Genomic DNA, 12,824 nt, shown 5'->3' on the forward strand with positions numbered 1-12,824 from the left:
ATGAAAACCACCGAGGTCTTGCTAAACCATATATACCTTTAACCACTGAGTAAGAAGGAGAAAACAGGAGCCTATCAGAAAGAACCTGCTGAGCAGATGGGACAGCCATGCTGACCTTGATAAAGAAGCCGATCTAAGCGAGTTTTGGGGAAAAGGAGAGAAGTACACAGCGAGGAAGACATACAGCCTTCATCCCTGAGACCCCCGCCCACGACCACCAGTAGGCACTGTGCGTGCTCAGCTCAAGGTGCAGACTGTGGAGATGATTTCTCAGAACTGCCGTGAATAACCCAACCTCTTCTCGGGGTTATGTATGTGCCTGACTTTGTGTCACTGAAACCGTGTGCCAGCCAGGAGGCGCCAGCCCCCTTGCACCCAGCGCTGCAATAAACGGACCAGCTGTACAACTCTTCTCAAGTTGTGAAGTTCGTTTCCACAAGTCAAGGTGGCCGGTCAGTCGGGCGGCGAGACGACTCCCCCGACCCGGCCCCTGCACAGCCCTACCGAAGAAAAACCCCTTGTCAACCTCTCCCTCCGCCCCAAACCCTGCTGGCCCCAGCTGACCTGACCCACCTGGTCTGGGGGCTCAATCCGGGGTGTGTGTGAGATCTTGGCTCCATTGGCACGGGTCAAGTCTGGAGAGGTCATGCTGGAGGTGTTGGGGTCCCCTGGGGTCAGCAGGGTTTGGATCAGGGGTGGGGTTGGCACAGATCCAGCCAGGGGTGGTGTTGGACCAGGTGGAATTTGGTTCAGCATGGGTGGGCTTGTCACAGGTGTCTCATCAGAGGGGTCCACTTGATTAGGGTCAGTCCCAGGGGGGGCACCGGGTGGGATCAGGGTGGGGGTCGTGCTGTGGTGAGTCAGCTCTGCTGGGGTCGGCGCAGGCCCTGCTGGGTGGGTACGGATTTGGCTCCATAGGGGTTGGTGGGGTCACAGGTTGGGTCGTGGGGGCAGGCGAGGGCAAGGGTTGTCTCAAAGGAGTTGGGTGGGGGGGTGGGCTCGGATAGGGCTGGGAGGGGTTAGGTCTGCAAAAGCACAGGGTGCTCATCTCGGCTGGGGGGGGTCCCAGCCCGGGTTGCTGGGGGTGGGGGGGCAGCTCAGGACGGGTTTTCCCAGGTCCCATCGGGTGGGTGGGGTTGGGTGTCTCAGCTGCGGTCAATTCAGCAGGGGTTGGGACAGGGGGGCTCAGGTTGGCAGGGGTCAAACTGGGGAGGGGGTATGATCTGGGCTGGGGCTGTCTCAGCAAAGGCTGGTAGGGGTGGGTAGGTGGGGTTCAGCTTCTGTTAGGTCCAGGGGTTGGCCAAGGGGGGGTGGCTCAGCACAGGTTAGGGAGGGTCACTGTCTGGCAAGGATCTGGTCCCTGGGTTGCCTTGCTGCAGTCATTTCAGCATGGGTTGGTAGAGGTTGGGGGAGAGGGTGTGTCAGGAAAGGGTGGATGGGCTCTGTTGGGGGGGGGGGGGGGGGGAGGGAACGGGCGACACGATACTGGTAGGGGGGCTCAAGCTACTGCAGGAGGTCAAATTCAGCCCAAATGTGGCTTTGAAAACAAGCAGAAGTTCACCTACAAGTAATGCTTTAATCCTGATGTGCCTGCTGCCTTCTCAGGTTATCTTAGGGAGATTTCTAGCTATTCAGATCAGGAACCCTCATGGATGCTCCTGTGAGAAAAAACAGCTGAAGAGAACCCTGCACTTGCCTGGGAGACTCAAAATATTCAGCCCAGGTCTTCAGAGCTTGTGCACAGAACATAAGAGCACTGCAGCAGTATTCAGGGCAGTTCTTGAGGCAGAAGGGGTTGGAGGAGCTCCAATTCTGCCCAAGAGTTTGACTCTCTGGTTCCACATCTGTGCCTACCAGCTAGTCAGTTTGGCCAGACGAGGTCTGACTACTGGCCTCTAGTGCAGGGCACCCAAGAGCTGAGCCATGAGGCTGCCTGGCATAGCTCAGTGATACAAGGCAGGAAGAACATCCATCCAACAGTGCAGGCAGGGTGCTTGGTCACACCACCCTCCCCGTCCCTCAGTTCCTTTGAGGAAAACTCTACCTTTCAGAGAGGACTGCAGCAGAGAGGGTACTGGTACCCACAGGTATTAATTACAGATTGTTTTTAAGTCTTCAGCTGCTCCTGCTGCCTCACAGCAGCAGCACCTGGCTCCATGAGTGTCCCTCAAGCATCTTCTGAAGAGACAGAATGATGGCTTGGGCTTGCCAAGGTGCATACAGCAACCTTTCCTCTGGTGTCCCCACCCACCCCTGTGAGAATTTACAGTAACCTGCAAAGAACTGGCCTTCAGTGAAGGAAACAACACTAGCAAAAAAGAGCTGAAGGCTGACAAAATCCCTCCTGCTAGGGCAATTCTAGGCCATGGGCAGCTTAAGCAGATCTCACAAAGATGACTGACCTTTAACAAATCAATACCCATAAATACTGAAAACTGCAGTGTCAAACAGCTACAGAGAGGTGAGACAGCACAGCACAGCAAGGAAGGGGAAAGCACGCTGGATTAGTGTTCACTCAAGAGCTTCTGCATCACCCCAGCACCTGCTGGAGTTTCTCCCTCCAAGGATTAGGGTTTCTGATCAGTGTGACCCTGCTGGCAGGTTAGCAGCTCTCCCCAGAGTTTGTCTTAGTCGATGTTCACCTGCTCTGCCAGGAGGGACAAGTGCCTGACGCAGGGCTGACTTCAGCAGGGCCAGTGCACACAAAGTGGATCAGCCCCAGCAGGCAGCTAATGACTGAAATGTTTGTATCCTCACTGGATTACACCAGAAAATGACTCTTAATTGTAGGCTGGACTTGTACCATGTCTCTTCCTGACCAGAAGTACTGTGGGACAGTATTAAGGTTACTGTGACCAGAGCTGACGCAGGGTAGTTACACAAGGCACCGAGGCAGAGAACCCCAGCACCACACCTGTATAAGCCCCTAAATACAGCCACCTTCATTGCACACAACTAGATGTCCATTTCTTCTATTGCAGAATCCTGATTGTAGCTGGATATGCCCCAGTCCAGAGCCAGGAAAGCAGCTGGAAGGCCTCCCTGCAGCAACAAGCTCTAAGGCTGTGTGTAGTAAGGCTTGGCTTCAAACTGTGCCTTCACTCACTGATTAAAACCACCCCAAGGAGACCTTGCTGATAAGGCCATTCTGGATTCAGGCAGTTTCAGTGCACAAAGCCAGCAGCTCTAATAGTGTCTTTTCCATCTCAGCTTCTCGAGGTCTCTTTCCCAAGCAAAGGGGTCCAAACTGCTGGATATCAGATGACAACCACCAGAAGCTGACACCATCTTCTTCTTTGCACATCCAGGGGATGGCTAAGTGCAGACATGAAGGAGAAGAATCCAGAAGCTACTCCAATGGCATGATGTGTGACTTCATTGGGATACATTCTATTCACAGGAGGAAGATCCTTCTATACTCACTCACCAAAATCCACTGGACTCAGCCCATCCCTACTCCATCAGAAGTTTCTCCATGTGAGCTACTTCAGGAGCTTCATCTTTTCAACGAGATCCAGACAGATGGTTTCTTTCTCCCCAAACTTAAAAAGTCATTAAAAAAAAAGATATAAAGATCTGCTTTTAGCAGCACAGAGGCATCTGAGATCTGAAAAAAAATCCAGAGAGCAGGACCCAAGTAGATGGAGAAGTAATCTGTCCTTGACCTAATAAATAGAGGAGGAGGAAGTCTTCAAGGTGGCCAGCAGCCTAAACACAAAACCTGAAGTCCTGCAGAGACCACTAGGAGATTTAACACACCACACTGAGGGGGGCACCTCCTGGGATCTGCTGCCATGCAGTTTCTCCAACACCTGCTGTCAGGCTTGTGGACTATTTGGAATCTTGAAGTTCCTTTGCCTTCTTCAAAATCAGGTGGACATCAGAGATTGGATAATCCTGTGTCAAAGAAACAAAGTGACACAAGTGACCACCCAGCACTGTTCCACCTAAGCAGGGCAAAGCTTGACAGCAGCATTCTTGGCCTATAACACCAGACCACCACATCCAGTTACTCCCTTAACAGCTATCAGCTCCCTGGTTTGTAACTGATTGAACCTCAATACCCTTCAAGGTGGTTTTTTTTTTAGTTTGTCCTCCAAGAGACCCACACACTGGCCTGCCTCAAGGGTTATCTTCATGCCAGAAAGCCTTATCAAAGCCCATATCTTGCACAGCCCAAAGCAGGAACTGGCAGAATTGCAGATATCCTAGTGTTCAGCACAGGTGTTTTCAGCCTTGGGCTCTCTCAGATCTCAGAACACAATCCTCCAGCCAATAAACTTGTTACACAGGGCCTCACATCTTTGCTGGAAAATGCTAGGGATTTAGTTACTTATTTTCCAAACCAAAAGATGTTAACCTCTAACCTATGACCACTCCTGTTGGCTAGAATGGGTGCACAAGCAAAAGGTGCTTTTATTTTAATGGCAGTGCTGAGCTCCAGGAAGCAGTGGAATATCAGAGAAGGAAGATTACTCTCTGTGATAGGGCCCGTTGCTACCGCTGCACTAAGGATGGGGAGGAAGGAGAAGAGATCAGTCCAGAGCTAGGGTGAGAAAACAGAAAGTGTACAGCCCCTTGTTCATGTGGAAGTGCAAACCCAGTTCGTGGCACAGGGGGCAGAGTCACCACCACCAAGGAAGTTAAAGCAATCATGTGCCATGAGCTCAGTTTCCCCACAGGTGGTGGGGGCCACAGCACACACAGATTCAGGCTTCCAGCAGTGAGCACGCTGCTGGATCCACCATAAGATTCCACTGCAAGCAGCCACCGGAAGGCTGGTGCCTGTCTCCAGCCAGGGATGGCCCCACTATCAGCCTCTCTCATGGTGAGACACACCACACACTTCTCCCTATGCCAACTCTAGTTAACACTTACCTGCAGCAGCCTCATGTTCAGAGTGAAGTCTCCTTCCAGCAACTGATCACGGATTAGTCTGAAAGAAGGAAATGATTCCAGCTACTTTTGACTCTTTGTGGAGGAACTTTACACGCTGTGCCCTTACGGAGGCTTCTGGAAACACTCCTGTAGTGAGTGACTATAACCTACTCACCAGGTGCCTTGAGAGGCTGCTAAAAGACTTGTGGATCCACAGATTCAGGTAAAGGAAGAGCAGAGCAGGCAGGTTACCTCTGTACTTACGTTAACATGGCACAGCAGACGAGCAGGAGGAAGTCGAAGCGCTTCTCATCAGCGAAGAGCGAGTCCCAGATGCGGATGACGTCCGGCAGCAGGAACTCCTGGGACAGGAGCAGCGTCAGCCAGCGGAAGGCAAAGAACTGGGGTTTGATGTTCTGCTCTTGCTGTCAGACATGCACCAGGCAAAGAATGAGTAAGTGCTCTTGGCTAGTTCCCTACAAGCGAGAGCTGCACCCCGTGTTTCCATCCCCATCTCCCTCCTGATACTCCCCTAAGTCACCAACTCACACCGCAGCGCCAGCGACCCCGCTGCCCCCTTTGAGGGCTCACATTCAAACTTGACAGGGAGATTTTTCAGTGCAGCCATGCTCTACATCTACAGGCAACCCAGAAAAACAAGTGTTCCTTTGGCAACAACACGGAGCAAGGAAGCTTTTCTTCCTAAAGGCACTATTTGTGTTAGTTCTGTTGGACTTGCCGAGTCATTTTAACGTTCCCACTCGAACAGCATTTTATCTGCAAAGCCACAGCCCTCCCCCTCTAGCAGAGGCACTGTTTTGTCAGGATTTCCTCTCTCCCTCAGAAGCTCTGTATTTATCTAAAGGTTTCTTTTTGTGACTAGTAAACCAAGATGGAACGGAATTCACACCGATGGGCAGTAAAACACAGGGGAAGCACTTCCAGCCTGAAGCTTTCTTGTTTTCTGCTCTTAAATCCAAAGGGACCATAAGTTTAATCAAGGTCAAATGAGTTCAGGATCCCACTGATATTCTTAAGGACCAGCTGGTGCATGGCCAAGACCATTTCCTGCCAGCCAAACAGTAAGCAGTTTATTTTCTCCCCACTGAATCAGCCACCGGCCAACACTGTGGGTTGTGTCACTGTCCTGATGAACCATCTTTTGGGTTATAAAAGAAATATATCCTGATTTTTCTAAATGAAAAAAGTAATCTGTGTGATTTGGCAAAGGTAGGAGTAAAAAAAGAACAGTTTTCCCTTTCAGATTCTCCTTGGACTTTCACAGCAAAGGGCTGGTTAAGACCTGAAGATGTTTTCAGCAAACTCTTCTACCTGTTCTACAGAACTCACACCAACCCAAGGCAGCCAGCCACCCCTGGGTGAAGGGGGTGGTAGAATCGGGTGGCTGGGATGGCCCAGCTTGCTGCATTTCAGTTCACACTGGAATGACTGTCACAGAGTTTAAATCAGTGCTGTCAGAGCAGCCAGCAGCAAGAGAAGCTTGTACAGGGATCAGGGCTGGGGGGTTTTGTTGTTGTCAAAGATGGAGACACAATCCTGTAACCTCAAATTCCAGGGCACTCTACAGCAAAACTCACGTTTTGCCTCATGGCTGGAAGAGAACAAAGACTCCAGCTCCAACCATGCCTCAACCCAGGTGACCAGGGACCAAGGCCAAGTCTCTTCAGGCTCACAGCTGGCAACTCTGCAACAACTATTGTTTGTTTTCAGGGTCATGCAGGGGAGGAAAGCCTTGCTGTGTCAGCTCACTCTGGGCTTTCTCCAAGGAGAGGTTGTTTTGGCTCAGATAAGAGTGTCTATGTCCTACAGGCAAAGTCCTCCACACACTCTCAACCCCTCTCTTCAAGCACAGTAACAGTTTAACAAAACCAGTTGACATTTAAACGTACTATTAAGCTCCACTCCTCACATTCCAACCAAGAGAAACACTAGCTCCTCACCAGTTTCAAATACAGCTCCACATCTTTTTCCTTCAGAGTGGAGTAGACCTTCTCCATTTTGTAGGTAATGCCACACTGAGAATCATCCAGGCTCTTAATGAAGTTGTCCCGAATTTCTGCCATGAGATTGGTAAAGCAGAAAAATGTGTCTGCTTCAGCATGTTCTGGAAATGAATACATAAAAGCATTTTTAAAAGGTAGGGAAACAGAGGAAGCATCATGGACAGTGGCACACAGATCTAGAACTATTCTTGCTCCATTATCTCTTTGCTCTACTAGATTCAAGTGGCAGATCCCACAAGATTTTAGCTTGTTTGGACTCAGTCAGGACTACACACTTTTTTCCCCCTTTTAACTAGAAATGTCTAGAGCATTGGTATCTACCACTGAAAATACAGCCCTGTGTGCAACACAAGGCCTTCCTGACATCAGGTCACAAACCAGTTATCTATGCCCAAGAACACCATCTGCTCTCCCCACCATCAGCACACACCCTTAATGCTCCTGTGCAGTAGAAGCAACAGGCAAAGCATTCCCATTCCATCCTTTTCTTACTGGGTAGGAGCAAACAAGAGCTTCTACAGGGATTTTAAGTCTCATGATGTTCTATTTAGATCCAAGCAGAACAAAAACCCCCTCAATAATCCTCACCTCCCATGTCCTCCCCACTCACAGCCCATGTGGTTTCTATCAGTCTCCTGTGGTACCCAAACCCCCTCATCTCTTGCTGTGTCTGCTTTCTGGCCTCAAGCAGTCAGAAGAGAGCTTAAAGTAAGCCTCATTCAGAGAGCAGTTCTTTACACAGAGAGCACACAGTACAACAAAGGAGACTCACCTTTCCATTCACTGTTAGGATCTGTAGCAAAGGTGTAGTAAAGGGGCCCCACGATTTCATTCATCCCCTGCACGTACGCTATGCCGGGGTTCAGCTTGGCGTAGATGAAAAGGATTCTCTCCACCACCTCCCAGTGAGCTTCACAGCCATTGGGCAGGACTTCATACTCACTCAGAGAATTTGGTGTGGTTTTAAGAGGGGAGCTCACCTGAAAAGCAAGGCAAGACTAGGGCTGATTCAGGATAACCAGCTGCCACAGGGTTTTGAACACAGGACAAGCTTGGCTTTTAATACACAGAGGCCCCCCCCCCCCAAAGGTTTGTAAACCAAGCAGACAGGTGATAAAATAAACCAAGTAGCTCAGGAAGCACAAAGGAGTGAAGTTCTAGTGTGGCTAACCCTGAAAACAAAGCAGTCTGTGCAGACACAGACAGTTCCCCTGAATCACTGCACCACTTGATCCCACGCAGTATGAAGCCACAGCAGTTCCACTTCTTTGTTAGTAGTATGAGGCAAAGCATAGCTGTTGTGGCAGCAACCCACCTTCCCCAACAGCGTGCTGCAACGCTCACGAAAGAGGAAAGAGACAACACACACCTCAGCAGACACCCAGCTCTTTTCCTAATTGCAGGTTTATGAGATCCAGTTCTGGAAGGCTATGTAAGAAAATTCAACTTCAGTAAGTTAGCCCTTCAGTGTTGTGTCCCCACACAGAAAGGCACAGCTCAAGCACAAAATAATTCCCTATGAAATCATCAGGCAAAATCAACTGGTCCTATAAAGCTGCCCAGGCACCAGAGTACACAGCACTGCTGGGAAATTGGCCCAACTCCACCATACAAGCAGGGAGAAACAGAAAAAAAAGCCAGAGAAACACCCTTCCCCTCTAGAGCTGAGGCCCCCTGTCCCACAGACAGCCCCCACCTAGGTCTCACATTGGTAACCCCGCTGCGGTTTCGCGCCACCGTCTGAGACTTGAGCGTGGTCTGTTCCACCCGCCGCCGCAGCGTCTCGAACTCGTTCTGGGGATCCAGGATCAGGAGGCAGGGGTAGTCTGTTGGGCGCTGGAAGAATGCCATGTCAGGGTACAGCCTCCTAGGGTGGACAGGGGGAAGTCAGGTGTAAGCAGGAGGAAGTACCTGCCCCGTAATTGAGCGGGAGGCTCAGTTTAATATTAAACTTCTTTCTCAAAGTACAGGGTGTGAACCAAGCCACCCAGGTTCAGAAAGCCAGCCCATTATGCCTCACATACCTGACATCTTTGTCTATTTGGAGAAGCACTTCGTTATCTTTGAAGTAAGTATTCCATCGACTGTCTGGGTTTGGATTGAGGGGCTAAAGAAACAAACAACAGAAACTGAACAAGCATGTTTCACATGTATCAGAATCCTGATGAAATACACACTGACCTAACATTTCCCCTGTTCCCCTTATCTGGCACTAGCACACTCCCAGCACATCAGGTTTAACTTTGTTTTCTCCCACTAGCTGCATTTAGTGTTGTTTCTCCAGACAATGTGCAGGAAGTGGATCCGAGCTAGTGAAACAAGCAAGTGCACAGGCAAAAGCCAACCTTTCCAAACCCTTTTCATCTGCCTCTTCATGACTGCTCCCAAACCAGCTATCCCATCCTGTGTCACCAGGATTCCTGGCTGCAGCTCCAACCTGTACAGTGGAGATGTCTTTTTTGACTTTGGGTAAGAGTTACCTCCACAGTACTCAAGCACCTTGGTTATTACTGACAAGCAAGCTCCAAGGAGGAGCTCCAAGAAGGCCAGTTAAGCACCACAACTGTGCCCAGGAAAATGGAAATATGTATTACCACAAACAGCCTTTATCTGACCAGCTCTCCACTGTGACAAACCCAACTCCCCTCCACACACACACGTTTTCCTCCCTCTGCATCAAGACCCACGCAAAGTTAACAAGTAACAGAGGAGGAGGAAGGGGGGGGGGGCAGGAAAAGCAATGTTCCAAGAGATGCAAAGGTCACTGTAACCAGCTGATGTGTGGCATTCTACACACTAGTTTTACACCACCATGGCCTCCAGAGATCAGAGGACTGTATGCTAGCAGAGAGGTTACTGTTCAGGACCAGTCATGGAAGCAGTTGTATCGTTTTACAGCCTCTTCTGATCAGTTACTTCCTTCCCTCCCCCAACACACATGCTGTTAACAGTGCTTTCTGAGAAGGAAAAAGCCCTGGCATGCAGGAAATCGTTACAAAAAAGGCCTCCTGCTTTTCATGCCATAGTCCAACTTGGCTCTCCTGTCTCTTTTCATACCCTTTGTTCAGATTAGCCTGCTCTGAGTCCGCCCACGGACCTGACTTCCCAGGAGAGCGTCTCTGATCGAAGGATGTCAGGTGAGCCTCTCCCTTTCCCTAAGGGACCCACAGCCCAGGCAGGTAGCCCCAAAGGTGGGGAGAAGGGATATAGGTAGCTGAAAACAGCTGGTGCTTTGCCAATAGTTCATACTGATGGCTGCTAAGACACAGGCACCAGGCTGGTACCTAGGAACTGCCCTCAAACAGCTGAGAACAGGAGCCAAGAGCAGCCCAGGGCTCCACACTCTAGAACAATATTTATAGCTCTGGGGAATCATCTGCCACACAAAGGCTTAACAACACTTACATGATCTTCTAAGGTCACATCTTCCCTTGAAACTCCCAGGTTGGCTTTGGCAATCCCAGGTTGGATTATCATTTCCTTTAGGAACTGGGAATACAGATCCCTTAAGGAAGAAAAGAGGAATTTGAAGCAGAAGATGAAAGCACCCAGACTGAGTTCAAGCAGATCTCTCTGTACCCCTCTGCTCAGTCAGAAGGCTTGATTTCCTTTTCAGTTGCCTTTAGCTGAAGAGATCAGTCCCCCAGACAGCCTATAGAACAGAGCCTTCCACACAGGAACAATTCATTTTATGGAGGTACTTAATTATTTAAGGAACTATTCTCCTCCTCTGCAGATATCATTAGAAAGTAACGGGCAAGTACCAATGTCCTCACCTCTGTTTCTTCAGCAAAGAGCTCCATAAGGCTTTCTCTAAAGGGAGGTAGTTCAGGAGTATCTGTGCAGAAGACAGATGTGTGCAAATCAGTATTTGGAGAATAGCTGCAAGATGAGCAAACCAAACCAGTAGCTGGAACTGGCTCTTTGGAAACACTGGGCTCTTTCTCCAGATAGCCTAGTACTTTGCCAAGCATCAGTCAGGAATATTCTGGGGATGGGTTTTCAACACAGACCTATTTGTGGGGCTGATCAATAGCTAACAGGACTGAAATGGGCTCCTAGCTTAATACTAAGGGCTGTTCTCACACAAAAAGCTGACAGCCCCTTTCCATCATCCGAAGTGATGGCTGTCCTGTGCCAGTAAGTGCTACTGCCACTGTGCCAGCACTGATCCCCACAGACTACCTGTCGATTCTGAGAGGCTTTTAAGCTCTGGATTGTCACGGTTACAATTCTAAGTGCCCCAAACCAGCGTGCGCCTCAGCAACCCAAAGCATCCCCCCCCCAAGAAACACACAGCACCCCAAGCACAACCCACCTTCCAGCACAGGCAGCGCAGCCCACCATCAAAGGGAATTCCTGTGGAGCAGCAGGCAGAGAGAAAGCAGGACGTCAGGCCCCGTCTCCTCGCCGTGGTTCACCGCACAAACAGGCACGGCAGCGCTTTTCCCTCCCCAGGGGCAAGAAGTTCTCACAGGGACGCTACAGGGGTTCTGCGCCGTGCCCAACCCGCCGGGGGAGGATGCCTGTGGCAGGCGCCGGGAGCAGCGAGCTGGGGGCGGCGCGGCCGGGGCACGGCAGAAGCTCGGAAAGCCGCAAGCGCCTGGGAGAGGGGCAAGGAAGGGCTTTGCCTGGAAGTTTGTGGCTGTGCTCAAAGGCCGGGCGGGACCGCTGCGGCCTGATGGAGCTCGGGTTGGAAAACACAGCCGGCAGCCCGGGGTTTCCAGCGCCCGCCGCGTCACAGCGGCGCTCAGAGCGCTGCTTCCCGGCGGCCGAAGCGCCGTTCAGCCGCGGGACACTCCGGGCCCGGCACCCCGGGAGTCCCGAACCCCGCGGCGGGGCAGCACCAGCCCCGGGAATCCCCTCCCCGCGGCTTGGGCCGCGCCCAGCGCGCTCCTCCCCGGGCCGGGGCCGGTCCCGGTCCCCGCAGCTCTCCGGCCCGGGGCACTCACCGCTGAAGCACAGGTCGCGGAGCTTGGCCAAAGCCACCGTGGGTTCGCCGAGCACCTCCTGGAAGTCCGCGATCCTGAGGGGGAAAGGGGAGGGGGGGGGGGGGGGGCAAAGCCGCGGCCGTTATAGCGCTTGTTACCGGCACCCCGCGCTCCCCCGATCCCACCGAGCCCTCCCCCCCGAGCCCGGCGGGGCAGGACCCCGGCCCCGACACCGACCTGCTCCGGTGTAACCGCGACATGGCGGCCCGGGCGCCCCTTCCCCGCGCTCCGCATAAACGCTCCGGCTGGAAACCCGGCCCACCCCGCGGCGGCGGCTCCGCCCCTCCGGCGGCGGCGGCGTGGAGACGCGCCCCGCCCCCGCGGCCGCCTCAGGCCACGGGGTCCCCGTCAGCCGCGCCGGTGCGCTGAGCTGCGCTGCGCTGCCCGGGGCTCGGCCTGGGGCTCCCCCCGCCGGCAGTGGTTCCGCTGCGGGTTGTGTCCCTCGGTGCGGCACCGCCCTCCCCGGGGCACCGAGAGGCGCTCAGGGCTGCCTGCGGTGCCGGCTTCGATCGGGAACCCGCGGGCAGGAGCCAGACCCCCTGGTCCCGTCCCATCCCGTCCCTCCTCGCTGCCCCGGTCGCTTGGTGCGGGGAGGCCCCGCTGGCGCTCGCAGCACTGAGGGAAGCCCAGAGGCGGCCGCGCTCTCCCAGGCAAGGTGTGGCGCGGCAGCCGCGGGGATGGGGGGGGGGGCGAGACGGGCGGCAGCCCCGCTGCGGGACCCGGCGCCAAACGAGCCCTTTGAAGTGGCGGCGGCTTCGCGTTGTGCGCCCCGCGCCGTGACATCACGCAGCGGCACCGCGGCGTGACGTCACCGCCGCTGCGGGAGGCGGTGAGACCCCCCCCCCCGGTTTGCGAAGGGAGGGCCGGGGTCGGTAAAAGGGGGGGGGGGGGGTACCGACGGCTCCGCGCTGCCTTCCGGCTCCGGAGGAAG

At 53.0% G+C, this 12,824-nt stretch overlaps 1 protein-coding gene across 1 annotated transcript; it reads right to left on the minus strand.

The window, feature by feature from the left end:
• Nucleotides 1–3,831: 3,831 nt before the first annotated feature.
• On the minus strand, nucleotides 3,832–12,102 carry TBC1D13 (TBC1 domain family member 13; the record flags this gene model as incomplete). The annotated part of the gene is made up of 12 exons (XM_084272620.1): nucleotides 12,071–12,102; nucleotides 11,855–11,928; nucleotides 11,221–11,261; nucleotides 10,679–10,740; nucleotides 10,308–10,407; nucleotides 8,927–9,009; nucleotides 8,610–8,769; nucleotides 7,675–7,882; nucleotides 6,840–7,003; nucleotides 5,143–5,303; nucleotides 4,879–4,936; nucleotides 3,832–3,897 (listed from the first exon to the last, which is right to left on the minus strand). Exons 1-12 carry the CDS (start codon nucleotides 12,091–12,093, stop codon nucleotides 3,832–3,834), a joined length of 1,200 nt encoding a protein of 399 aa, XP_084128746.1. The 5' UTR covers nucleotides 12,094–12,102.
• Between the last annotated feature and the right edge of the window lie 722 nt (nucleotides 12,103–12,824).

The sequence above is a fragment of the Gallinula chloropus genome (assembly GCF_964237585.1).
Source record: "Gallinula chloropus genome assembly, chromosome: 18".
Taxonomy (NCBI): domain Eukaryota; kingdom Metazoa; phylum Chordata; class Aves; order Gruiformes; family Rallidae; genus Gallinula; species Gallinula chloropus.